At 48.6% G+C, this 27,163-nt stretch overlaps 1 protein-coding gene across 2 annotated transcripts in view; it reads left to right on the forward strand.

Annotated features, from left to right (window-relative positions):
• LOC126574274 (protein eva-1) overlaps positions 1 to 27,163 on the forward strand; it is a 109,581-nt gene that overhangs the window by 36,346 nt on the left and 46,072 nt on the right. Inside the window, exons 3-4 of one of the 2 annotated variants that reach the window (XM_050234363.1) lie at positions 16,427 to 16,549; positions 20,699 to 20,808. In XM_050234363.1, the coding sequence (XP_050090320.1) occupies positions 16,427 to 16,549; positions 20,699 to 20,808 (233 nt within the window). The remainder of the gene's footprint in view (positions 1 to 16,426; positions 16,550 to 20,698; positions 20,809 to 27,163) is intronic. The other variant, XM_050234374.1, reaches the window with a different exon arrangement.

Genomic DNA, 27,163 nt, shown 5'->3' on the forward strand with positions numbered 1-27,163 from the left:
GTTTTCAATTCGGTTCCTTTCTTCTACGAAAGACTTGTTCGTGGAAAACCAAATCCAAACAGCCGGAGGCGGATAGGAATGAACTATCTTTCAATGACTGAAACAATATGAAAAGAGTTTTCACTTGAATGGGAGCTTATTTCTGCGATACCGACATTAAATATTTATATTCACTGAAAATAACCGAAAAAAATCAAAGCGAATACTCACAGCAGGGAGTGATGATTGGATACCATAATACCTACCACCGGTTGAACAATCAACAATGCTTCGTTGGACAGCAGCAGCTGTTGGCTGGGGGCCAACATAATAGCGTTCCATCGTGACGAATGGAAATGTTCTAGAAAATACAAGCGAATCTGGACTTTGATGTTGGGGAATGAAAATGTTTTTCTTTATTCAAAAATGCACTTCCCAAGGCCAACAGCAGACCACTTGGGGAATTAATGCTCTTCTCTTTCTCTCTCTCTCTCTCCATCAACTTGGAGCATCGCATCTCTCAAACAAAGACTTGGCACGGCAAGAGGGTCTTCATCTGAAGAACGATTCCGCGGCAGGTGCACTGACGAATCTCAAACAACATCAGCATCCCGGTCCCCCAGTGGCCATGTGTGGTTGCTTTTGCGCTCGAAAACTACCAAACGTCACGTCCGTCACGGTGACCGGGAGGGGGTGGTGGCAAGGTCCGGACAAGTTCAACATTAGTCATCACGCGGGCATGTCTACAGCATTTTTGATTTCCTCCGGGTATGTGCCTCGGCAAATCAGTGCGCGATCAGCGAGAGAGAGAGAGAGAGACAGAAGTGTTGATGCTGCTTCTCTCCGGTAGCACTCTTCTGCAAACCAATGCATTCCTCTCGTGCTCTTCCTCGTTCGTCCCCCCCCGGCCCAGCCCCACCTCTGATGTTGCTGCGAACTGCTGGGGCTTCGGTTTTTGTCACAAAAATAGCACACCCGTGAACCGGTGTGACACGAGTCAGCGGACAGCCGCGTACGAAAATAGACCACGACCAAACATCGTTTCAGCCGCGCCTCGCTTCGCCTCTCACCCTTTCCCCGGATGCTTGATGTCCACCGCACCACTGGCATGTTCGAAATTATGCTCGAAAACGTAAACAAACCCCGTGGCTAAGGAGCGGAGTAAAGGAGCGCCGGCCGGCTGGCCGGTGACGGTGCGAACCATGCTTGTTTAGGTCATGCACCCAACGTCAGCAACACTCAGGCGATCAATCTGCCGTAGAGGAGCAGTTTATGATGGAAAATTAGTATTAAACACTCGTCCGATTTCGATTCGATTGGAGTGAATGTGCGGGGATCAAGCAGCTTGCGGTATTTGGAGCGATCGTAAATATTACGTCCGACTCCACCACACTTCGTCTGTTTATACTACACATCTGTGTTTTCAGTTTTTCAATATTTATGTGAATTGATATAGCCCAAGCACAGATTCAGTGAATACAAACAAACCATCGTTTAACGGGATATTGATGGACGGATCATCAAACGAAGAATCAATCAATTGAACTTAGTTACATAAAAAATCGACCATTAAAGCGCACTTCATCTACTGATTCGTCGGAAACGTGCTGTTCTGGGTATGAAATAGTGACCTAAAACCCCTTATCAAGCGGCAACACCAGCAGCAATAGTGTGTTCGCTCATCGCCGAGTCAATGAGAGCCAATTTCGGGGGACCACATAACCTCACAGACACACCACGCTGACACTCGTTTCAACATCGACTACTGCCGGTGGCCGGTGGTCTATTTTTACGGTCACCACCCATTATTTAGGTTTCCCCCGATCGGTACGACCAGCAGCCGTTTGTTGCGCCAGAGATTGTGCCGAAATCTATGCGAAAAGAAAACTATTCGGCTCGGCCTGTTTGGCGGCGGAAGAAGGAGGAATACTACGAGAGTTTAAACAATTGCAACATACAGGGGCGGGAGGATAGTCGGGGTGGTCTGAGGGTACAAAACGGAGCGGCGAATAGAGAATCAAAGGTAAATACGTTGGTCCGCTAACCTCATTTGTTCGGTTTCGTTCGGTTTTGTCGTCCTCTAACGATGCTGTTCGCTTGTACGAAGATGACGACGAACATTTTTTTAACTGAGTGTCCTTGAACTGTTTAAATTGCTGGGCGCAACAAGCAAATCTTCTTGTTCTTGGCGCATACAAGAACGAAGTGCAATACCTTTCGCTTTAAAGTCCTTAATGAGCTTAATGGTTGATTGATCCGAAAGGCGTTTGCTTATCCATGTTCTCTGCTATCCTTTTCATCCTTGTTCTGGGATAATTCTGTTTCCACTACTCGGTTATTACTCGGCTGGCATCATGGCTAAAGGACAACGGCCAAATGGGATACAATTCGAGCCTTCCGTTCCAGTTTCCATCGACGGTCGCTTCATCTGACCAAAATCTGCCAAACTCCCCCTGTCCCCTGGAACTCCCCCCTTATGAAACTTTTTACAATCACCTTTCACATCATCATCACTCTCTGTGCGACGAGTTTGATGAAAGTCACCCCCCGGGTGGTAGGGGTGCATATTTCGCTCATTCTCCCCATCGGTCACAAAATTAATCATCCATTTTATTTGACTGGCGGAGGAACGGGAAAAGGAAAACGGAAAGGAAAAAAAGGAAACTTTTCTTTTGGCACCCCCATTGGGTCCCATTTCGGTTGTAAAGCGGGTTTTGAATTACTTTGATGATATCGTCGCTGGCAGGTTGGCTGGTGGGGGGGGGGGGGGGGGGGGGTTGCGGGAGGCCTGCAAGGGGGCTTTCTGCTTTCGGTACAGCGAATGATGGTGTCTCAGGTTCTAGTCAACATTTTTCATTTCGCAGTCGCTTTCGACACCGTTTTAGGGACGGAAGGACGGACAACGGGCGTGGCTGGATAAATTCGCTCTCGGTATCAAATCGACGACCGACCAATGAATTATGTTGGTTGAAAGGGGGGGGGGGGGGAGGGGGTGGGGAGTGTTAGGCGTTGAGCTGCGGGGCGGTTGATGATCTTCATCGTTAAAATACAGCTCATAATCGGGCCATAAATTTCCCACCGGCCAATTGTTTTCATGTTTTGTGCTTTGTGCACAAAAAATTGGACGTGCAACGTGAACCTGTTGTTTGATCTATGCTTTAAAATTAATAAGAAGCTTATGCTGCGTGTTTCAGAATTTTCACTGTTCTTTTTTGTATTAACCTCGCATAGACTCCGCAATGAGTGAGTGAATTGAATATCGTTTTAATCGAAGCAGAAATGGATTTATTGGAAAACTTTAAATGTTTGAAATTTCAACCAAAAATCCAAACGGGTCCAAACGCTCGATGCCCCAGGCGGGTGACTATTGATCCGAAACCAATCAATGCGTTTGCTAAATCATTTAACACGGATATTACTCGGTGGGGTAATAAAAGGGCGCCCAAAACTAGTGAACCAGATAGCATCAAATGGTCTCCAGTTTGTGGTACGGTTCGTCTCGCCACAGTTCACCCCGGCACACTGCCCTCTCGAACTCGACCGTGACCCCGACCGCCGGTCGATCGCTCGCTGGCTGTGCGCTGGGTGGGTAATATTTTTATTGATTCCTCTTGCCCGATCGGAGAAATTATGTACTCCATTACCATTAAATGCCGGCGAAAGTGCGGTCCAGCAAAAGTTGGCCCCCAACTGGCCCGGGTAGCTGATTGCCGATGGAACACGAGCCTCGATAATTACTTGCCCGGCGGCCCCGTCCCGTACACCGTTCGTGTCGCTTCTCGTTTCCCCTATTAACCCTCTGGTCAGTGCGAGAGATAGAACCGTGGCGTGGATAAGCGAGCCGACAATTTTATGACCACATAAGTTATCCGAGGGTAATTTAGCGAATTTCCTTTTACGTGGTCCCTGCTCCAGCGTCCTCGCTGGCGTGCTGGAATGTTCCAACCCCCCACCCCTCAGCATCACCAACACCAACGAGACCTCCACCAACGTGGAATTGGCCGTCGGGATGAGAAAAATAATGAACATTTATTTCAATTTCGCAAACAAATATTTCCCCTTCTGGCGGCCAAACGCCATAAGCGCCAAGGAATGTTCGGTTCGCCGGAGGTGCTGCGCCGCTCTGCTCTGCCTGTCCCTCAACCTCAACGGACAGCGGATCTTTGTGAACGAGGTGAAGACGAAGAGGTGAATGCTTCGGGAGCAGTCGAAGCGTGTTATTATTATTAGCCATTTGACCGTTCTCTGCACGCCAGCGGGTTCTGGGTGATAGAGGAGCGGAATAGTTTCGTCGGAATCGGCGGACTGAGCGATTGCGTAATTCATCAGCCAACGGCTGGTGGTGTGCTGTGCTGGTGACGGTTTTTGGCGGTCGTGTCGCGTGCAGCTGACAAGCTGAGCAAGCAAGTGAGGAGGCGGGAGCTGCAAGGAAAGTGGCATACGTCGTGTTGGCGTGTTTTCCGATGAAGAGCTGGGTCGACAACGACCACCAGATAATGACGCCCACAGGCACAACGGACACGCTGCGAGCGTATATTAATGATGGTGTTAAAGCGTGGCACGTACGTCTCATCTCAGACCCCGCACGCCCTCGCCCTGGTTGAGTTAGGTCGGTACGGGCTTTAAGTCACAGATGACTGTGCGCAGAAATCGGACAGGATGGATGCTGATCCTGATTGTGGACCGATGCTGAGAAGACGACACAATTTAAGCTTCTCAAACGATATGCATATCCGATTAGTGTTGCCTATTGCTTATGCAAAACAGGCGATCTTCGTGATCACATCGACCGCAATCAATGTTGGCGATAGGACAAGGGGAGAGGGGCATCTTGGTATTAATGGTACAGTGCATATTGCATAACTCCGTATCATGTATGAGCCCTGGGAAGGGGTCAAATACGGGGCAAATGTTTGAAATGCATTTATTCATGTGATTGTGACACTTGCGCTTTTCTTGGATTCGATCATATTCTACTCGGCAATATCCTAGCAGCGTCAACAGTTCGGGTTTTACTTTCATAAAAGCTTTTCCTTGAACTGTATACTGTGTGTTCTTGTGGGGTTTATCAGTCAATCGTGCTTGCTGCTGTAAAGTCGTATGAATAATTTATTTCCACTTATCCCCAGAGTAACCCTTGCCCTGTCACCAACACTAACCAGGTTTACGTTTTGCACGATTAAGCTCACTGCAGGTGCATCAGCAACATTCGAATTGGTGCATTTACTCCCAGTAACACACCTAAGGTGCCCCAATTCGTACTTCGATGAATTGTACCGGCTTAAAGCGAAGGTAGTCGAAGATTTTTGTGTCGATTTTCCTTCCGTTGCCAACGGTGTTCAGGTTCTACGTTCGAAATGGGGATTCCATTCGCAGAATACCATTCGCTTATCGCTGAGTTTGCACCGAGCACCGGGCACCGGGATGGTTTGATAAGGCACGGTGCGAACTCAGAGCATTCGTTGTGTGTTTCTGGTGTACGTGTGCAGTCGGATCTGCATCCCAGCATACACTGCGGAGAACTGCAAACACAGAACCTCGAGGGCACGTTGCTAGGAGCACGATATCTTAACGAATGATGGCCAGGTCTTAGCTTAGCGGAAGGTCTACTGGGAATCTTCCTGGAATTTCACAGTGCGTGAGTGAGCCGGCGACGGTCTCCCGCAAAAACACTCGCCTGCAGCTGCTGTTACGCCTACCATCGGTGAGGCCATTCGAATTGGCCCCCAAATCCTAATGCTACCGAAGGCGCACACACGTGGCGTACATTATAAGCCGGCAGCAGGAAGGATGGAGGCAGCATTTCATGCAGCAGACGATTCGAGCGTCCTACGCCATCGGCAACTTACCGAAACTGTTTCTTGGAAGAAAGGAGGGTTAGGGCAAATAATGGAAGGGCCAAAGATGCGCCAACCTTTCTCGGGTAAAGACACACAGATTCAACATCATGCTCCTTCTCCTCCTCGTCGTCGACGTTACTAAATGTGCATTTTATTCCGATGACTACCTCCTGGGGATGGTGGCGTAGGGCTAGAGAGCGGATGGAGGATGCACGGATCCGATGGATGCCTGTGGATGGATGAAAAATTAAATTCCACTTTACTCCCCACGGCTGGCTGGCTGGAGATGCACCAGGGACCAACTTCTTCTTGCGAGTTTCCGATTTTATTTCCGACTCCACGAGCAGCATCAGCAGCAGCACCACGAACTGCAGCCGAGCCCCCCGAAATGGGTGGCACATTTGCACTCCCGGCCCTCGTTCACCAACCAACCATCCGGCAATTGTGCTCCGTTGAACTGGTGAGGAGGAGGGAAAAAAGGGAGGAGACGGCTTCCATTGCATTTTTCACTTTAGCACTCAACACTTCATCGTGGCTGGATTAGCGTCATGCATGCGCTGGTGGGACTCCCCCGGGTGGCGGATGGGGATCGGGCATCATGTGCAGAAGACAGATACAGACACACATACAGGGAGCCCCGTGTGTGCGCTGCACGTCTGCCGAGCAGAAGACAGATGTACCATCACCGTGATCGTGACATCGTAGGTGAGATTCAGCCAGCTTACGTGATTGTCTTTAATGCTAAATTGCTTTCAGCATGCTGCTGCTGCTGCTGCTGCTGCTGCTCGAGCGGAAGCAACACAAATGAAATCAAAACACTGATTCGATTGTAAACTTTTCTCCCCCGGTGGTGCTTTGTGTGCATGAGATGAGCGTTAAGAAAAACATAAAGTTTAAAGTTCCTCTTTTTCATGCTCCACATAACATAATAGCCTGCCTGCCAGGCAGCCAGCCAGCCAACCTTAACCAAGTTACACAATGCTTAGCATGCAACAGTCTCCTCGGTCGTTCAGACGTCACTGATGCTGCTCTCGTTGGTGGTGGCAGTGGTGTTGGTTGAAATCGGATGCGATGATTCAACGTAATTCGTCAATACTTATCAAACAACTATGTATCAAGGGTGGTTCGAAGTGGAATAATGGTTAACGTAATAAAGAAAAGAAGAAAAATCGTTCCCCTGCCTTGGTGTGAACGAAGCTGTGCGAGCGAACTGGGAGGAGAACGAAGTATCACTGAAAAGTTTTGCCACTCGCTGCTGGCACGCAGATTTCGATTGGGAAGAAAGGCGGGATGAAAAGTTTATTTTTCCACCGGAAAAAGTTTTCCATCCCATTTCTTGTCGTTTCTTTGGATGAGAGGGGCACGGCCGCTGCTCGCTTGCACACGAAACGCCGTGGCGCGCTTATGCGAAGAGGACATGCCCTCTCCGAAGCGTAAAGAAAGTGAAGCCAGAGGGAGCCAGGAGACCGGAGTAAACGCGCAATAGCCGTGAAAGGACGAGCCGGAGCCCTAACGAGCGCATTCAAAACTGCAACGACACACCTTTTGAAATTTCGCAAAAGTTCCTCCAGCAACAGTTCCTGCCTCTTTTGGGTTGATTCGAGAGCAGAGCATGTGCGAACATCGGTGTCCTCCCTATTCACGGTTCGCTTCATCGCTCCTCCGGATCAATAGTATCTTGGAGTGTGGCTCGGCGCGCTCTGGTAACTGGCGGATGCTGCTCGTACAACGTTGCTTCCGTTCCGCTCCGTTATGAATATTGCCAACTAATGACTTGGTCTGCGTTACGGGTTTTTTTAATAGGCTTTCAATTAAGACAGGTTTACAAGCAGCGCGATGCTTGCCCCAAAAATGGACGACGAAACGCAACAGTGCTGCTGATTGTGGTGCTCTGTTAAAGAAGCTTCGCTGCTCCAAACAACCACTGGCGGTGGAAAACTCGAACCAACCAACCGAGTGTTCCCACGCAATCGACAGGGGCCGCCCATTAATGGAGCATGTAATGGTTTGCCGCAACTTCTGGGCACGAGATTTATGGGATGAATTTTTACTCGAAGAGATAAGTTATTCCAACCAGGGTCGTTGGTCGGTGGCCGGTGAAAAGTTGTTGCATTGCGATTTTCTGCGATGCTGCTGCTGTTCACGTTCTTGTCCGTTCTCGTTTGCCCCGTTCGACTCTTCCGGGGTTTTCAGTTGATTTAAGAACCGCGGAAGTGTCCAAACACGAACAATACATAATTGATGGAAGGCATCAGGATGGTAGATGCTAGGAGTAAGTGGGATTGGGGGCTTTTGAGGAATAGATAGATAGTAGATGCACCATTACTGAACTGTTGGAAATTAATTTCGAACAAAAACATTTACTTTATCAAACGTCAAACTGTGGCATTCACCACCAGGTACACTCTCGAGACACAATTGTAAATGAAACTCAGTGGAATAAGATTATCTAAGAAAAGTTTGACTTGTCTACTACATTCTGCTTTTGCTTACATGCTTATTGCGCGAAGGCGAAGGAAGAAGAGATATTACCATATCCTAAAAGAAAAGTTTCGCCCGTAAAGCGTTTTTTCCCTTTCGGCGGTTTCGTAACTTTCCTTTCAAGTACTTAAGAGCGTCTAATCCTTCCGAGTGCCTCAGAAACTGTACCGAAGAACGGAGCTAAATCGAGTCCAAACCAAAAGGTCCAACAGAAAAGGCGGGGCGGAACGCAATCGGTCGAACGAAAGCCAACGGGAAACCGACATTCTCTTTCGACACCGACAGTGAGCGCTGATCGGATTGCCATCAACATTGTTTGTTGCTGCCGGGCCCTGCCCTGCTCGAGGCCCTAATCTTTGGCATCGCTCCACACCCGAGTTTACCACCAAAAATGGGTGCCGACCGACGCACGCACGCAAGCGATCGAAATGAGTTTACGACGAGTTTTATGTATTGTCGTGATCGGATTAAGCAATGTGGGGGATGGCAGCATAAATTTCCGTCGGCTCTAAACTGGTACCACCGACCGACCGAGCGACCGACGGACGGACCAGCCATTTACGCGAACCGTCGATCAGTTTGTCAATCGTTAAACCGCGGTTTGCGCCGTGTTTTATGAAATTTTCACGGTTTCCCGGGATTTTCTCTCTCGGTCGCTTCTGTTTAGCAAGCGACAGACAGCGAGACGACAGAGTGAGCTGAGCTGTCCTACTGCTGCTGCTGCTTCTGCCAGAGTGTTTTCCGTGGAGGAACAGTTTTCTTTCCACCGCTACTGCTCGTGGAGCTGCTCAAACACCAGTCGATTGGCGTTTCCGGCCACCGTTACCGATGGCTACCGGGATTCCGGCCACCGAAACCACGCGAAAACAATGCCTTCCGGCTAGCAGGAAGAAACAGCACCGCAGGAAGCGCACAGTGCAGCGCCAAACATCCGGACAAGCACCAGAGAGAAAGAGAGAGAGAGAGATGAAGACCGGGGATAACAAATTTTGATTTATGCTTCACTTTGCCGCCCATTGTGTGGCGTGCTTTCACTCGCTTGATGTACGTTTGCATAATCGACACCTCATTCGTTAGAGCATGAAACGCAAACATCCTCATCCTCTCGGAGCACACGAACGGTGGAACGGAATGTTTGTTGGTCCGCCATATTGCTAAATTGATACATTTCCGAGAAGTTAGGCTCCACCGGAGCCCTGGCAATCGTTTCCGATGACATCGCGACGACAGACAAATAACAGATCACCTACGGATCCGAGGACAGCACGGTGCTGGGACACGGTGTTGCACAATGGAAAATTTGAAAGTCAAAAGGCTTGCCACACAACATGCTAGGCGGGATAAATGTTTACATACGCTGATGGATAACGGCCTTTTTGGGGCGTCGATTGGATTAAGAAGTTTGTGTCTTTACGATCGTACCGCGTAGGAAGTGTGGAATGTAGCATCGTTCTTCTTTAATTTAAAATGACAAATGTGCACGAGCATAGCATGAATTACTTTATTGAATGGATAACACTTTTGCGAGTCATTGTTTACAGCTGGTGCACCGCTGGTGGGGCCGATGGTGGCGATGGTGGTGGTGGTGTTGGTGCAATTGAATGATGATGCTTGCCGGCCCCGATCGCTTCTGCAAGCAAAGCCACGGCGAGCATTGAAACAGTCATAAATGGCACACGCTGAGCGCTGAAGGCTGTGAACTCGCGCCATATGCTCGCGCACTCCTCATGCCCGGCCATCTTTATCCGTTCGCTCGCTTGTCTTTGAAATAGCATTGCTTGCTCATCGCTCGCTTTGTAACGAGTGCGCTCCGGGTAATAAAAGAAATATATTTCATATGCATCTGGCTACCAAAACTCCTCATTTCTTTCCATTTTATGTGAAAATGCTGTGTTTTAGTAGTTTTTTTTCGCTCTCTCTTTTTTCTTTGGTTTTGGTTAAAGCAGGAAAGCCAGACCTGATCACAGTTGTGCCAATGGTGCATCTCAAGTGATGGTGTGAGAACGTCCCTTTTTGGTGCATTAGCCGACGGTTCATTTGCAGCAGACTGTACCGCCAATAACAGTGTGGTTTATTCATTGCCGCAATATGTCAGTGTTGAGCCCCGTTACGACTCACAACTTGGTAGATTTAATTAGAAAAACATGCAGCATGAATGTTGAATACTGTTCCATTTGAAGCCGTTCCAATTTCTATTGCAAACTCCTGTAAAGTATGCATTTTTACGGGTTACCTGGCGCCTCCATCATCGGGTTTCGGCAACGGAGCCACATCATTTCGTTTTCCCGTCGCGGCGGCCAGGTTTGGAATTGCCTTTACCTCTTGGACAGGGACACCTGCACCAGTTGGGGTTTGGTAAGAAAAAGCCAATTTAATAAAGCCTAGCACCTCCAAATTCTTCTTTAATTCTCATTCTTTCATCTGCAATCCGCTGACTGGCTGTTACTTTTTATTGTGGCCCGCATGTTAATATGGATTTGAGACCGCTACACTACAGTGTGTGAAAAAATTATAAATGAAAAAAAAACATTAATGAAATGTTTGTAATCATCACAAAGCTTATGGGAACAAAGAGACATCATCAAGAGTGTGCGAATGTAAAATTTCTAGGAAATGCTTCGGAAAATGGAATAGCGTTCCGGTACACGTTCCTTTACAAGCTGATTGTTCTCCTGAATTTAGTTTTGTTTTTTTTACACTCGATCCATTGGAATTTTCTCACTTTTCCATCATGTCCAGCTGCTAGTGTGTTCCCAGAAGCGCTTTATCGACTGAACAATGCAAGTGGTTTGAAATGTGCTCTCCCTCTCTCACACTCTATCTTTTTATCAGAATTTTATCAGTTTTCATTTCACCCAAACAGCCTGGCGGACAGCCTGAACACGTAATAACTCATCGATGATAAATGTGGCCGCACCGTACTATTTACGTAGCCGCCATTTTAGATAACCAGATTGTGGCCACGCCACAAATCAGCCCCGGTCTAGTGGGAAACATTACGCCCTCCAGAATGCTCCATTACCGTGTGCGCGTAATTGTGCGGCGTGGGAGGGCCTCGGTTCGTAAACAAATTCCGTAGTTGAGCGAAGTCAGCTGACAAAGTAATTGACCAGCCATGGCCATGGGGCACGGTCGCGTGCGAATTTATATTCATGTTCAACACGTCCCTCATCGTCATGCGGGGCAATTCGAACTTCCGAGAATCGGTGGTCGAAACAACGGCATTTTTTTTTTGGTCGAGTGAAACCGCGACCATACCTTTAACAGCCACTGTTTCGGAACAATTTATATTGGAATACTTTATCCAACTTTTCCTCGTCCTTCGAGGCCACTGAATGGTGTGTGTCCTGGGTTGTATCTGTTGACGCGCTACACACCACCGGTGCGGTACAATGAGACGCGCTAGTGACAGTGCGTCTTTGGCTTCCTCCTACTTCCACCTCTTCCGGTGAAAAACGAAAAAATAAAATAGGAGAACGTGAGATGACTTTCACAACTTTGGCCACCCCCCAAAAAAGCAGGGGCCACCTTGCTTCCACAGAAGTGGAACCTAGGACAGTAAGAGCACCAACAACAACAACAAAAAAAAAGCTACCGTTCCTTTTTGGCCACCCCACTCCGGGGGTGTTACACGCATGAATGGGGCCATCGTTATGGAATGAAAAGCGCGTTTTCCCTGCAAAGCGTCGGCTATTTTGTTTTGCTCTCCCCTTCGAAGGGCTGCTACCTTTTTTTTTTGTTTTGTTATTTTGGCTCCGAGATCCGAGCTCCCACCTCTCCTGTTTCCACGCCATTTTTTCCGGAATGGAATGTTGGAATCGAGGCGAGCTGTTTTCCCGTTTCACTTTCACGCGCTCCTCCGTGCTCCACCTTTTCCCGGGGCTTTTCCTCGGGCTTTCTGCTTTGCTCCGCTTTGCTTATCCCATTTTATGTTGGTGGCTTTGCCGTACTTTTCGGGGATCACCAGCTCCTTTCCAGCGGGTGGCGTGTGGATGGGGCACTACTACTACTACTACTTCAACTTTGCACACTGGCCACCCTCCCACCACCCACGACTCATCGCTGACTGGTGGCGGAGAGTCTGGTGATGGGAATTTTGCGAAATGGAGCATATAATTTACAGCACCGTCTGACTCGTTGTCAGTGATTTATCAACGATAGCACGACGAAAACAGAGACTTAGCTAGTACCGGGACCAGGATCGGGACCAGGTGCCACACGAAGAGTGGCGCGATGGGAACTGGAAGGCGAACTCGCGATGTGCGCCTCGCTTCAACCGCTGCCGGGTTCCCTTACGTAGAAGACATTTGTCTCGACGACTCGGGCTCCAGCGTCCAGCGTGGCTGAGGATGGTGAGGTGTTGTGTTTTACGCGTGTAAAGCCATCAGTGCAGAGAAAGTTGGTGGTTGGAAATTTAATTTCTGAAATAAGCTGTTAAGTACCGTGATGATTTGTAGCCGTGGGCTACAATTCGTTACTGAAAACTTTTGGGAATGGTGGGGTGGGAGGTGGGGGGTCCATTGATGGTGGTTTTGCGTGATGTGCTTGCCAGTGCTCGAGTGGTAGCGGTGTGTGCTTTCGTGTCCGATGGTCGCGAAATATCTCTCAACAACCAAAGCGCATGCAAGCGCAACTAATGATGTAGCATCGTTATGTCGAGCATGATCGAGCCCGGAACGTAACGGCCAAATACCGAGTACATACCGAGTACATGCTGGCGTGCATCCGTAGCTGGCGTGGAACATGGATCGAAAATTTCTGCCAGAATAACGATAAACCGGCGACAGAAGAAGCTGACCCAGTTCAACGTCCTGCTGGCAACGGATGAGTGAGATCCTTTCTATTGCTCGGCTCATTAAGTACGAATGAAAGTTCGCATCGCAAACGCAGAGTGGCCATCATTATTCTGAGTTACTTCTTGGTCAAAGTATAAAAATCTTCTCTTCAACTCCTCATTTCCTGCGGGAAAGGTTCTCTGCTCGGTTTTGATTTCAAAGCTGATTCTGGTTGATTCTGGTTCGGGGTATTTGCATTCATCTTACCGTCTGGCTGTTAGGCAGTGCTGCTTTCCTCTAAAGAGTAGACGCCTTAGAAGGAGAAGAGCCAGAAGAGTCGTCCAGTCTGGCGATCGGCTTCGAGCTATTTCAGCGAGCAAGCAAGTCATGAAGGATTCCTAATCCCTCCCCCCCATTTTGGTCAGAGGTAGTCTTGCAAGGCCTCTTTCCGGTCTTGTCTTCGCCTGGCTTTAGCCAAATGAATTGAGGCCAACTTTTTAATATCTTTCCAATGGGCACCAAGCAACCAGGGCGATGCCCTTGGAGTTCTCGTTTCTTATCGAGTAGCTCTTATCACGCAGCTCAATGTCCTGCAAAAGCCGTCCCTTACTCGATTGGTGTTATTTTTCCGCCTTTTTTTGGGTATGGGGTGGGGGGGCATCTGGAGGACAGTCGGCCTGGTACGATGAGTGAACTTTGTCGAATGAATGAATGGATCGAGCCCTATCTCGTTACTCGGCGGGCGGCCTTCCCTGATCAGGCTACTTAGTGTCGGAGCCAATATTTGAACCACACGAATCGACGTTTTGCACCCCAGAAGAAAGAAGAAAAAAATGCCTCCATCGCGAACGCGAATGAAATATCCTCTCCGCGATGGCTTTACCGAAAGCTAATTAACGGCTCGTGGCGCGCGTACTTTTGGGAGCCATAAAGAAGCCCAAAATACGGTTCGATAATTTCCCAACCCACGCTCCCTATCTCTCTCTCGTTCTCTTCTTCTATTCTGCCTTTCACAGAAGTCAAAGTCACCATCAGCATCATCATCATCATCATCAGGCTAGATGCTGGGTGCAGCCAAAAGTTTAGCAGTACTTTGATTGGCTTACGCAATTTCTGTTCGCTTCCGTGCCACTCTAGGGCATCATTATTAATCGGCTTAAAACGTTGCGAATGATCGGTTTGGCGAAGCTTTTAAAAGGCAAAAATATTCCCACCACAACGTCCCTCCGCACCGTAGTGCTTCTCGTGCTTCGCGTGGCCAGTGCTTTAATCTTTCATTTTCACATTTTTCAAAACAATCAGCCAGCAGGAGAGCTTTGGGCGCTCGGTATGTGCAGGGGTGGATGGGGTTTAATTGTCAGCTATTATAAATTATAAAAGAGCGCCAGGATTGATCAGGAATCAGGACTGGCCGAAAAGAGCAATTGATCTGTGGCGTTTATTATTTCATTAAAATAGCATTAAATTGCAGAGCAGGCGGAGCATTGGCAAACAATCGATCCATTATCGTGGTTTTTGATGGAATTAAGTTCGCGAAAAAACGTGATGCGATGCACCGTTTCATCATTGGCGTAAGGGAACGCAATGTAATATTCATTGCCTTCCGCCTTTTTTTTTTGGTATCAAGGGAATAAATATGAATAGCCGGGAGATAACGAACGTGATTCGCACAATATTGGCCTTATTCAGTTTACCTTCCATAATGCATAATGCACTAAAACCGGTTGAAGTAGTAAATATGACCGTCGTTTAGCTGCATAACTGTTGTATATTTTCCAATTATCCGATGATGAACAATTTGTTCGGAATGTTGAATCAAATTTCAGCCCCATTCAACAGTAATAAAATTCAAACGATTCGCGGTACAGGAATCCCTAACATTCTGTCTTTGACTGTTGATAATTTCCATGCCTTACCAACCGGTACAATGATTTAAATAGTTTTTCACTTAAGCACAAAGCCCTTGACGCTAGCAATGGGTAACATGAATCGCTGTAACGCTAGCAACCATGCGCACAATGATATGATTTGAAACGAGGACGACAAATAAATTCCCCATGAAACGCTGCCACCCCCTCCTTTTCTATGCTAGTGCATACTTTGCAGAGCAAAAGTATGTGGCGAGTCACATAACTCTGTACCGGAATATGGAAAAAAAATACCGGAAATGTATTCATTTTACAAACGCTTCCCGTCTCGCTTCGGACCAAATGCTCGGCAGATGCCAATGCCATATCCAGCTGGAACAGAACCGTTACGACAAAGGAGCGACCACCGGACAGCTCATCATTCGGTGGCAAGATCGTGCTCATGACGGGGTGCCATCTGTTCGTATCCTAGTCCAACTCGCAAACAATACGTCTCACTCTGACCACAGCAAGACTAAGTCAGCTGGTAACAGCATTCCTACGTGAGTTCGTCTGCAGTTTTCCGACCCAGGACGACTAATTGCAATACCAACAATCAACATTTTATTGGATTCAAATTTAGTGCCTAAAAAATGTAATACAATGGAACTTGTTCATAAAATGTTTGCAACAAATTCTAGCAAAGTATCTGAATCAACATGATATTGGATTCGAATTCATTGCCAAACATATACGATAAACTTGGGAACTTTTTTGATAAAATGGTGGAAACAAATTCTAGAACTGGTTGATAGAACTGACTACTCGTTCGCTCAGCAACGTAGCCTCGTGGCGTATCCTCATCGTTCACCAGCACTCGGCAAATGGTCACCAGGCAGATTGCCATGCGGTGTATGTTCGGTGGCCAAAATACAGCAAACATTAAGCTGACGCGGATGCACGGAACGAGCCCTCGGAGCAGGTGAACAAATGAGCAACATTCCATCAGACCGGGATCCAGTCGTGCTCGTCGTCGTCCGAGTACCGACCGGGCCGCGTAGAGTCCGAATTCTGGTGCTGACCACCTGCCGGTGAGCCACCGGGGGATGGATAGTGATTTGGCCGCTGATGGACTCGTTGTTAGTGTCGGTGTCCGGCATTCCAATTTATGGTCGCACCAAAGCGAGAAACAACCAACACTCCGTGCACTGTTGCAACGTTCGAGCAAATGGTCTCCCGGTGGAGTCTGGCCGTTCCCTAAAGTAGTCAGTTGGTTTATGTGGTTTAGGGTTTCGTGACTCAAATTGGCCACACTGTATATCTCAATCTAGCCGTCTTATTGGCAGCCTGTCCATGGGATTAAGATGTGGAAATACTGAAATGTTACCATTTGGTTGTCCCCTTTGCTCTACATTATGAATGTTTTAGCTGAGAACTAAGTAAACGACTCCTGGCACATATCGACAACGTCTTAATTTCCTTCACGCTTTTACTTCGTTTGCAGCATTGCTGTCGGGTACGCTGCGCACATATCAACGAGCCGGATGTGATCGGGAGTACGTGACGTTAAGCTGTCCGCGAGGAACGAGCATCTCGATCGAGATAGCGCAATATGGACGAAGCGGCGGTAAGTAATATTTCCTCGCAGAATTGCTAATCCCGATTATGGGGATTCAGATGAGCAGCTTAGTAGATAAGCATGGCGATACGACGATCCGCCTTCAACCGCAAGCGGGCCCACCTTGAAACAATAATGTTTGCGTAATGCGGCTCGGTGACCGTCCGTCATCGCATCGCAAATCTTTCTTCTTTTGCCACTATTCGAGTACGACAACGGGCGAGTCACATGCTCGCACGCAATTTATTTATAATTCATCACAGCTCACGGGAACGGACTTGATACGATGCCAAAGGTGGGACTATAGGGTGCCAATTCATTTCTCGGATTCTTAGACTCAAGATTTTCCCCATTGTTCCGTGCTCGAGCGGCGTGGGATCAAAGTGTTTCACCGAAGTACACTTGCGAGTGAAAAGTAAAATTGTTCCAAGAAAGGGTCGTCGCTAAGAAATCGAATTATACGCTCCATAATACGAACGCCGATCATCTGAAGCCACTGGACGCGACACGATTAATGAGACTTTTAATTACAAATTCGCTAAGAGCGATTCATTAAAAAGACTACGCTACTGGAACGAACGATACGCCCAACCAGCGCACGATCAGCTCGAGCGCGTCTGACAAATGAACCAAACGGCCTTCGGTGCAGTGGTATCCGAAAGGAAAAGAGTGGAGAGAGAGAGAGAAATGATCCGAATGTTCGACGGGAATGCTGTTTTTCTTCCCCGGAACACACAACACCACTGATGACCGGCAGCAGCAGCAGCAGCAGCAGCAGCAATAGACGTTGAACTGATTGAGTGGCAAGTTTATCTGCTTTTTGTTCGCTCACGCGTAATCAATCAATTTTCTTCAACCACGTATCTTCCGGCACACCGCTCCCTTTCCTGGTCTGTTATTTGCATCATCATCAGTAGCAGCAGCAGCAGTAGTAGAAGAAACGGTGCTCTTATCCCATCACCAACCACCGTGAACATTCGAAACAGAGGTCGATGGAATGAAGGTTTCGCCTTACGAGATATCCCCGGTCCCGAGTTGGCCTGTCCGATCCGTTGCTGCTGGTGGTGCTCTGTTGAAAGGAAAGGAGTGGCCGCTCATCGCATTCAGTGAAATCGTTTGCGCGAGGAAATGGAAGTGGTTTTTCCTGTCGAACTTTCGAAATGGCTCAAACGCCCTGACGTAGTCATTTTCCAGCGCCAGTAACTGTCGATACAATTTCCGAGCCAATTTCTTTGGCAGGCACCGCACAAATCGACGATCCGGATCCATTCCCGGGGTACCCGGGCTGGCCCGATTTGCCTGGCTTCTAAATCCTCCCCCTCCCCTCCCCTCCTTTCCTCTACCAACGGGCCACGCGGTTCGTTCGGTGGCAAAAACAATCGAAAACACTGAATGAATAATGGAAAATTAATTAAAAACTTATTCGTGCGCGAACGAACGAACGAACGGAAAGTTCGTTCACTCACCGCCCGCGCTCCCCTTGGCTCCGGAAACCTTTTCAGGCGACAGCACCCGAAAAATGGCCACAGAAAAAGTAAAAACCGCGCCTCAACCCCCGTAGCTCCTTCTCCTCCGCTGGGAAATCCTAAAATGCTTAGCATTTTGACCTCGACGAACCGCCTGAAATTGTCATTATCACCAAACCGTAACCGCAACCAGCGGTGTGGAGTTTCACCCTCCGGTACCTCGTTTACCTTCCAAGCGTCCCACCCGAAGCCCGCTTTTGTCGTCGGTTAAGACGACGGTTTCAGAAATCAGTCAACACACAAAATTAGACTTTGCTCCGGTTCAATCACCGTATCCCCGTTGCTGCGCGGTACCGGTAATCGATCCGAACAGAGAAAAAGATAGAGAGCGAGAGAGTGCGGTGCCTGACCTGACTGGCCGGGGCTGGTGGTTTACAGAAAGGATTTTCGGGCAAATAAGACAGCAAAGCTGATTGCTTGATGGCTAAGGTGGTTCGTTCGAAGTTTTGGTAATGTTCCGGTAAGTTCGCAACATACCGTACATGATGGACGAATTCTCCGATCCCCCGGTGCGTAATTGCGTTGTTTTATGCTAAAACTATCATCTCAAACTGTGTCTCGCGATAAGACACCGTTTCCAGCAGCAGTTCCGGTGGAACGGATGGCATTGAGCCACATCATGAAGCATGATCGTTGGTTGAGCTATTTATAAATCATGCAACACTCACATCTACCTTGAGGTAGGGTAAGCGGACCTCAAGAACATCATGCTTTTAGATATGGGTGGAGAGCATTAGCACCCCAAAAACCAGCGGCCACCATTGATGAAAAGTAAACACCGCGGGGAGGAGGACCACCAACTTGCCCCGCATGTTGAACACGTCAGAGAGCATTGAAGAAAAGTTATTTCGACTCCGAAGAGTTAAATCAACTCCATCCATCCGAGCCGAACCAAGTTTGATTAGTTTCGAAAAGTGTGTGCCGTGTGCCGGGCGCGACGAACCAATTATCTACACCAGTGTCGGTCTTTTCGTGATGGTGGTGATGTCCTTACTGCGCACCGTTCTTGCTCGAGACATTCCGTCGAGATGTCAGATTGCTCTGTGGTTTGGTGTGAACCGAAAATCGCTTTGAAGCCGTCCTTGAATTCCACCTTCACATGAAGCTCGTTGGAAATCGCGTGAAGCCAATTAGTTTCACATTTAAAATACGACAACCGGTCTTACTGAACGCATTGAACGAGTTACAACATGAAATGGAAGGGTTCATGATTTAGAATCCACGGCCAATAATCAATATATCGGTTCGGAATTCATTTGAGAAATCAATTAAAAGTAATGTTGTAAACCCTTTTAGCCCGTCAGCAAGCCAGCATCCGCAACGCAGACGGCCGCACGTTGCGGTAAAAAACGAAAATGAAGTAATCAAATATTTATTGAGCTTTCCCAGAGTACCGCAGAAGGAGCAGCAGTAGCAGGCGAGCGGCTGAGGTTTTGCTCGGAGATTTTCTTTTTTCCCTCACCGATAAACCGCATGATGCGCAGGATGGTTGGTTCCTCATCATTGCCGCTTAAAGAGCATCAAGGCCGTACTGGAAAATGGACTCTATCGCTTCTGCTACTGATGCTGCTGCGGCTGGAGAAATTAATTCGCTGCAATCTTTTCACGGAAAGCATTTATCACCCAAAGGGGGGGGGGGGGGGGGGACGAGCGTGCTCTCTCCCAATCAGCAGGCAAGCATGCCGCACACACATCGCATATATCGACGATCGTTGAACGGTGTTGGATCGCTAATGTGTCGGTTGCAGAGGTGCTGGGCAGAGTGAGACAAAATACCAAAAAGTCTCGCATGGCCGCGTTGTCGCGTGGTTTTGGATTTCCCCGGTTTTTTTTGGTCATCGCTTGTCGCGATGCTTGGTGCTGACTAAAAGCATGGACGGCGTCGGGCTCGTTATCGGATTTACTGGTTTTGATTTATATCCCGGCACGCGGCTGGCAGGCTAGGCTGGCTCGGGAAGCTGGCACACCACACCCAGCCAACACTATTCTTGCAGGCCCCTTTTGGGGGGGACCGAGGGGCTCCTAGATGTCGACGGCTGGCACGCAGCAGCAGCGAAGCCGTACGTGCGGAAACTAATTGAGAAGCATTAACAAATGATGGCCATAAAGCAGCGATGCGACGGTTCGGAAAAGCAAATGGCAGCGTAGGTTATTTCTTCTTTTTTTTTCGGTTCTCTTCTTTTTTGCCCATTTTTTTTTTGTTCTCGCTACCGCCAGGAGCGCCAGGAGGTCCTCGACCGACCCTGTGTCGTCTGCATCGGTATTGATGGTGGTGGTGTGCGCCCCTTTGCGGTCTCTTGTGGTTCAATTCAATTGGCTTGTGGTCCGCAAGGTTGATGGTCAGATTATTGTGCTCTTTTTGTTTGCCTGCTGCTTTACGCCTGTGTAATCCAATTAGTTCGTAATAAGATTCCGCAGCAAATACCATTTGATTACCGATTTTCCCTTGTTCTGTGCTTTTCATTTTGCTTTTTGGTTTTTACTCTGCCTTATTGGTTTTCGATTCCAAAAGGACTCCCCGGGAGCAGCTGGTCAGCCTTGTGACTACGGTTTGACTTTTAAAGTTTCCAATCGTCAATACAATACGTTTTCTATCTTTCTTTCTATCTTTCTCTCTGTCTCTCTGTTTCAGATGCAAACCTCTGTCCAGCCAGCACCGAGGATGCGCTCGACATCAGTATACCGGGCACGGAGATAGAAATCAAGGCCCCGGAGAGCTGCACCTGGCCGAATGCGCTGCAGGTTAGTGTTCCATTTTCATCTCTCTCTCTCTCTCTATCTGTCTCTCACAAACACGCACTCGCTTCATTGTTATCGCAATTCGCCAAGCGCCAAGTGCGAAAGTTCAAGAAGAAAGTGGCCACTTGTAATCAGCATAATCTGCGGTTCGCGGCCATGACCACGACGTTGTTTACAATCCCACCGGTCCGGGCAGCGATGGCCGGCCGGTGCCATGGCCATTGCGGAATGAATATTAAGCAAAAGGGCGAACCACTGGAACGTGAGGCTGGGGCTGGAGAGAAAAACGAGAAAAGAATTTTCTTTCAAGGAACAGATGCCGTCGCGCGCTTTTCCTGGTCGCCCGCGGAATCCGCACCAACCAAACCAAACAACCAACTGGCACTCACAAGAAGCCACGCCAATCCGTCGTAAATGAAGGCAATTAACACAGAGCGCGATAAATCATAATTTATGCTAATTAGCAAACACTGCCAATGTCAGAATGCATAATTTATTCTGCGCACCACCGCGAACCATGGCCCTCCGGTTTGCTGCGTTTCTGTTAGGGGTTGGTACACAGCACACCACAGCACACGGGCACATACACCCTCGTACCGGATGATGGGGCCATCGCAGTAGGTGACGCACGACGTATCGCCAGAAGGAGCGGGCAGTCATCAGCACCTTGACCATCTTGTCCGGCTCTTGACTCTCACGATAAGAACTTTCGATTCGGATGCGATAATGGAAATTTGCTTTTGTTGCCTTCCACTTCTCTCTATCGCGCGCTCGCTCTCTCTCTCTCTCTCTCTCTCTCTCTCTCTCTCTCTCTCTCTCTCTCTCTCTCTTTCTCGCCACTCATGGCTTTTTTGTTTGCAATTACGTCGTGCCACTTCTGGAGGCACTTTTGTGATGAAATTTAATTTATTTCAACCTCTGGCCGGACAAGATCTGTGACCAGGCGGCCACTGGCCACCCGTGACCAGTGGTGGCTGAAAAGGCAAATAAAAATAAAACACAAAACCAGCGCCACCATAATCCTAGACCAACGCCCCTTGAACACACTTGCAGCAACGCAGCGTGGACACAATCGGCTTGCAGAGAGAGAGAGAGCAAGAGAGAGAGAGAGAGAGAGAGAGAGAGAGAGAGAGAGAGAGAGAAAGCGGGAGGTCGAACTTTCCCGCAACGGCCAGGCTTTGTCCTTTGCTGTCGCCAGCTATAATTTTCCACACTTTCTTCCACACTTCTGTTTCTTCCTGCATCCCCTGGACCGGCGGAATCTGTCGACGCGCGTCCGGCGCTTCTCCCGTGAGTTATGGGTTGGCTGGTGACTTTCCGCTAATATTCGATAATGGTTTCGCTACTTGGGGAATTGTTTTTTAATGAGTGTGCGCGGGCTTGTGCAAACTTTCGAGCTTTCTGAGCGAGGCTCAAGGAGCGAGGGAAAGGCGCCCCTTGCGCCCGTGGTCGTTGCGGTTGCGTGTTGCGCAGTCCGCGAGGCTCAGGGAGACGATTTCAGGACAGGGCAAGTATTCATAAAGTTGGCAATAAAAATGAACGATTGCGGGACGCGAGTGTCACCAGCCCTGGTGGCGGCGTCGTTGATTATTAGATTCCAAAGTGGGGCTTTTAATTGCCCAAAAAGGCCCAAAAAGGCGGTTCTGGGCGGTTCCATTCGGGATAATCAGTTTGGATTTATGGGACGCACCGGGAGGAGAAGGAGGCCAGTTTACTTTTGCACCACTCGTCGAGATGATTACTTCCGTTCGAGAGGGGGGGGGGAGAAATCTGTCTAATCAAGTGATGGCAACCCCGGGGGAAAAGCTGCATAATTAGAAAGCATCAACTCCCGTACTCCAAGGATTATCTCGGCTGGCCGATGGGACCATGTACACTGCCATGCTTTCGAAATTGAATTGGGCCCCGGATAAAGCACATTCCTATGTTTTCTGTCGTGTTTCGATGCTTCTAGAAACATCAACACCTTGTAGCATCAACACACAGAGGCAGTGTTTGTTGCTGGTGCGGTTTTTCACCTAAAACATAATAAAGCTTCCAAAAATCATTTCTTGAAACACAAACATGCACACTACACACTATACCTCCATGCTCCAGGCTCCAGGCGGCTCAACGCAACGCAAGAAGATTACAAAGATGGTGAGCCTATACGTACATGAGCCTATATGCACAGACAACCCAGAGCGTAACCATCACCGGCATCAACATCAACGTTGACGTTGCTGCGCCTGGACGGAGCTTAATCATTCTGGATAATGTATGATAAAGTAGACTTGGCACCTAGTGCCATCATAGGAAATGCTCTCGAGCTCTCGAGCTCTCGGTCTCGGTCTTTTTGGCCAAATCCGAGACCGTCCCCGGCCTCGGAGCAGCCCTCCATGCATCATCCAGAACTTGTTTTCGAGAGAGAGAGATTTATTTCGCCACTATAGTGACGATGTTTAGTGCTTTGACGTGTTTGCACGCTGCCTAGCCATTGGTGCGATGCCTCCGTCTGCATCCATCAACCGTGTCAACTCATTCGTCGACATGACAACGATCTTCCGAGCGAACGGAGATGGTGTCGTTAGGTGACGACAGTTCGCCTTCGCCTGCGCCAACTGAAGCCTATTTGCTCACCCGGCACCGGCAACCGGCAAACGGCAGCACATGAGCACCCCGGGCAGGCCCAGTGCCATGGTGCAGCGAGCGACCGAGCGAACGAGCAATGGAGCAAGTTGGAGCAGGAATACATCAAAATAATTTTTGTCACCATCGGAGCCGCACACACGCGACTAACGACGTTGCCATTGCGTTCCGTTGCTTTTGCCCCGAAGGAACTGAGATGATGGAAGGAAACTTATTTTTCTCTCCACTACGCTGCGCCTCGGTTCCAACCACTGGAATACTATCTCCCGCCTGGTGGTGCCATAACGATCGTTAGGGTATGTTTTATTTAGGAAATTATTTCCTACCGGATCAAAACGGTGTTAACAAATGAAGCTCTCGTTTCATAGACGCAGACGAGCCACCAGTTTTCATCTTGTCACATGCCAGAGGATCCTTTGAAAGGATCAGCATCCTTTTACGTTAGCTGAATGCTTATCAGTCGATTCAATCCCGCTTCTTCGAATCGCAACAACCATCCAGGTCTTTTGCTAAGCTCCTGCACTACACGAACAGTACATGCTGAGCTTGCTCAGGATTTAATGTCTGATAGGAAAGGAAGCAGTAATACTTTGTAAGTAAATTCCCTCGCACTGCAGACGGTGCATAAGGTGCATAAGGTGCATGCATCGCTGCTATCTCCCATGGTCACCTAAGGATCAATTTGACTGCATTCCGGGAACCTATTACCTAACGACCTGGCCCCGGTGTCCCTGCCACCGATGACCATTCGCCAAAACGTTACCAAACACCGTGCTGCTTGCTTGCGTACTGTCGAACGAACTTGCACTCCTCATCCTTCATGGAGAGGTTGGCTCTGAAATCCGCTCCGCAAAGTTCGCATTTTGCTAAGAAGGGCCCGGTGTGAGTTCCACCCAGTAAGGACCAGTCCAGTCCAGCAACCGGGCGAAAGCTGTCATAATCCTTTCCTGAAACATTAGCTCACCCCATCTCGGCTTCGGCCGACCACCGTTCTAGTCGTCGTCTCAGTCGTCGTCCCAGTCGTCTTCGTCGTCATCATCATCGTTGTCCTCTTCGCCTTATGGACATCCGGATTTGTGGTTTCGCTTCCGTGGCGGTGTCCGTGAAGGAGGGGATCGCTCAGTGAGATCACAAGCGCGGCAAAGAGATCCAAGCGAGTGAGATAGAAGGCAAAGTACGGTCGAAGTATGGAGAAAGTATGCTTTTTTCCCCACCCAACGGTTCACCGGTAGAGAGTGTCATTTAGGCGAAACCTTTTCTTTTCTTCCTTCTGTCGCTGCTTTCTCTTTCGTTTCATTTTCCGCATCTTCTTCCATTTCTTCTCTCCTTGGGAGCCTTCTGCAGAATTGGTCGAGCTATTTATAATCCTATTATTAAGCCCGCGGACAGCAGCACAGATGATGGTATCGCCGTGATACACCAGCGAGAAAACCACCGTGACCCACCTCCTGGCGTGTACGGTGGACCATGTTCTAGCTAAACTTTAGCTTAAACGATCCATTCTGCCCTCTCTTGTCCTTCCGTCGTCTATGGCCGCACCAGCTCTAAAGCTGCTGAGCTGAGGATCGTCTTGCTTTGCTAGCGGACCAGCAGGGAAGAGAGATTTACTAACAATCCACGTGACCATTACGTTACACAGCATTGCGACGTTGCGGTTTTGTTCGGCAGAATGAATCCGTTCCTTCCGCCTCACCAACAACCAAAGCACCAACCCTTGGTGGGCATTTCCAGGGAACTGACTGGAGCGCCATTTGGCTCAAAGCATATTCCAGGAACGATGAAGAAGAGGTCAAGCAAGCGCAGTTGAAGCAAGTTTTCCTCTCTTTGCTGCCAGTATATATTGGTGACCGTTTGCTGTTAATGACTTAAATTAAAATCAGACAACAGGTGTGGCGTCGTCATTGGGGTTCACTGGGTTTTTTTTGTGTAGTAAAAGCTATGGTCTTTCCATTTCTTGCATTTCGGCTGGGCCATCCCCAGGTCCCCCATCAGCTTTTGGTGATCAGCGTGATTTGAAGCTTCACCAGAAGCTTCATCTAGCGACGCGCTAAGGCAGTGAACCTCTCTCTTTAGGTCCTGCAGTGAATGACAAACGAGCCAATTTCTTCTATTTCTTCCTATCCTATCCTAACCGGGCAACAACCTCGGGGATGACGAGGTAAGATAAGATATTAATATCACCTGTAACCAGCATCGAGACCTCCGTTTTGTCCGGCAGTTTCCATTCCTTATGTCGGCCTTTGAAGGTGCCGAAGGAGAGAACTTTCATCATACGGTACTGCGGTGCGGTCGGTTGGTCGAGGTGTTTAACAACCGGGCCCCCAACCATCGCCCGTTACCGGGATGGTTATTATTATGCGCACTAAAATTTACTGCTACCCCGCCCGCCTGCCCTCGTCATCGCTACCGCCGCCATTATTGATGCAGTAAACCGGTGTCATACAGGGACGGTGGTGTTGCGACCGAAAGTTTTGGCCAAAGTGCTTAAGGTTTCGGAAGGCGAACGTTGACGCGCTTTATTGGCGGCGCTCGAACTCTCGAGGCCAAATTAATATTTTATGTACAGCACTGAACTCTCGTCGATTTCGGGCACGCGGGCAGAGGTTCATAAAATCAATAAAATTACAAGACGCAAGACGTAGTTCCGGTAACCGGACGTAGCGGAAGGTTTGCCTTTTGCGCAACTAGCGCACATGCTTGCGGATCAGTGGTTCGTAGTGGCACTGTTGGCGCTCAGTGCTTTAAGTTATTGATTTGAGTGAGTGAATAGAACCGTTATGATGATGATGACGACGATGAGGACGGCAGCGAATCACTTGAGCATGAACCGTGCCCGTGTCAATCCTTTGCATCTTTATGAAGCTTATTTCTGCAATTCTCGAGCGGGTGATATGCTTTTTATTGGATTTCGTTTATTAGTTTGCTTTTGATTCATTTCGATTGTCCGGACGGACGATGGACAAAAGAGGTGTCGTGCAGGAAGGAAGTTCATCCAACGGTTCACTATTGACAGAGAAATTAAATGAAACGTTGACGCGTACACCCGCACACATACACGCACCTGTCAGAACCCATTTCATATACTATACATGTTTCACTGCCACATCCACACCCCAAACCGGACTGGCCTGTCTATATGCTTGGGTGGATTTCCCTTGTTTCTGGAAGATTGCTTTTTAAGGGAACCGAAAATAGCATCCGGATCTGTCACTTGCATGCTCGATTTGACAGATTTGCTGTCCTACAGCGAGACGTGGGTCAGTAATGGTGGTACCGTAGGACGAAACCGACCCATCGGAAGTATCCATTTCAAAAGCTCCGAAGCTCAACGGTTCCGGACCAGGAGTTTCTATTGTCTTTTTTTCCACTGCTACCCTCCCCCGGGGGCTGGATATCCTTCTGGAGAAGAGGGAAGAGAAAGAGAAGGAAGTATTCATCATTCCACGAGCACTCAAAGAACTTGGAAGCGTTTACTCACGGATATGTTTGCAACATTCGAACCACCGTGCGCTTGTTGCTCGACTGCTCCAGAGCGCCGTTCCGATGGATGCCATTCTTTGAAGCGACTCAATTTTCGACATTCTCTCGCGCCGTTGCCGGACTTTGGTCCCCTTATTTGTGAGTGGTATTGCCTGAAGGGAGAACAAGGGGATCGAGCCGCGTTCCCCGCACAAGGTTTGCTGCAAAACAAAATTTATTTTCGAAAGAAGTACCGACGAGCAGTGCGGTC

The sequence above is a fragment of the Anopheles aquasalis genome, chromosome 2 (assembly GCF_943734665.1).
Source record: "Anopheles aquasalis chromosome 2, idAnoAquaMG_Q_19, whole genome shotgun sequence".
Taxonomy (NCBI): domain Eukaryota; kingdom Metazoa; phylum Arthropoda; class Insecta; order Diptera; family Culicidae; genus Anopheles; species Anopheles aquasalis.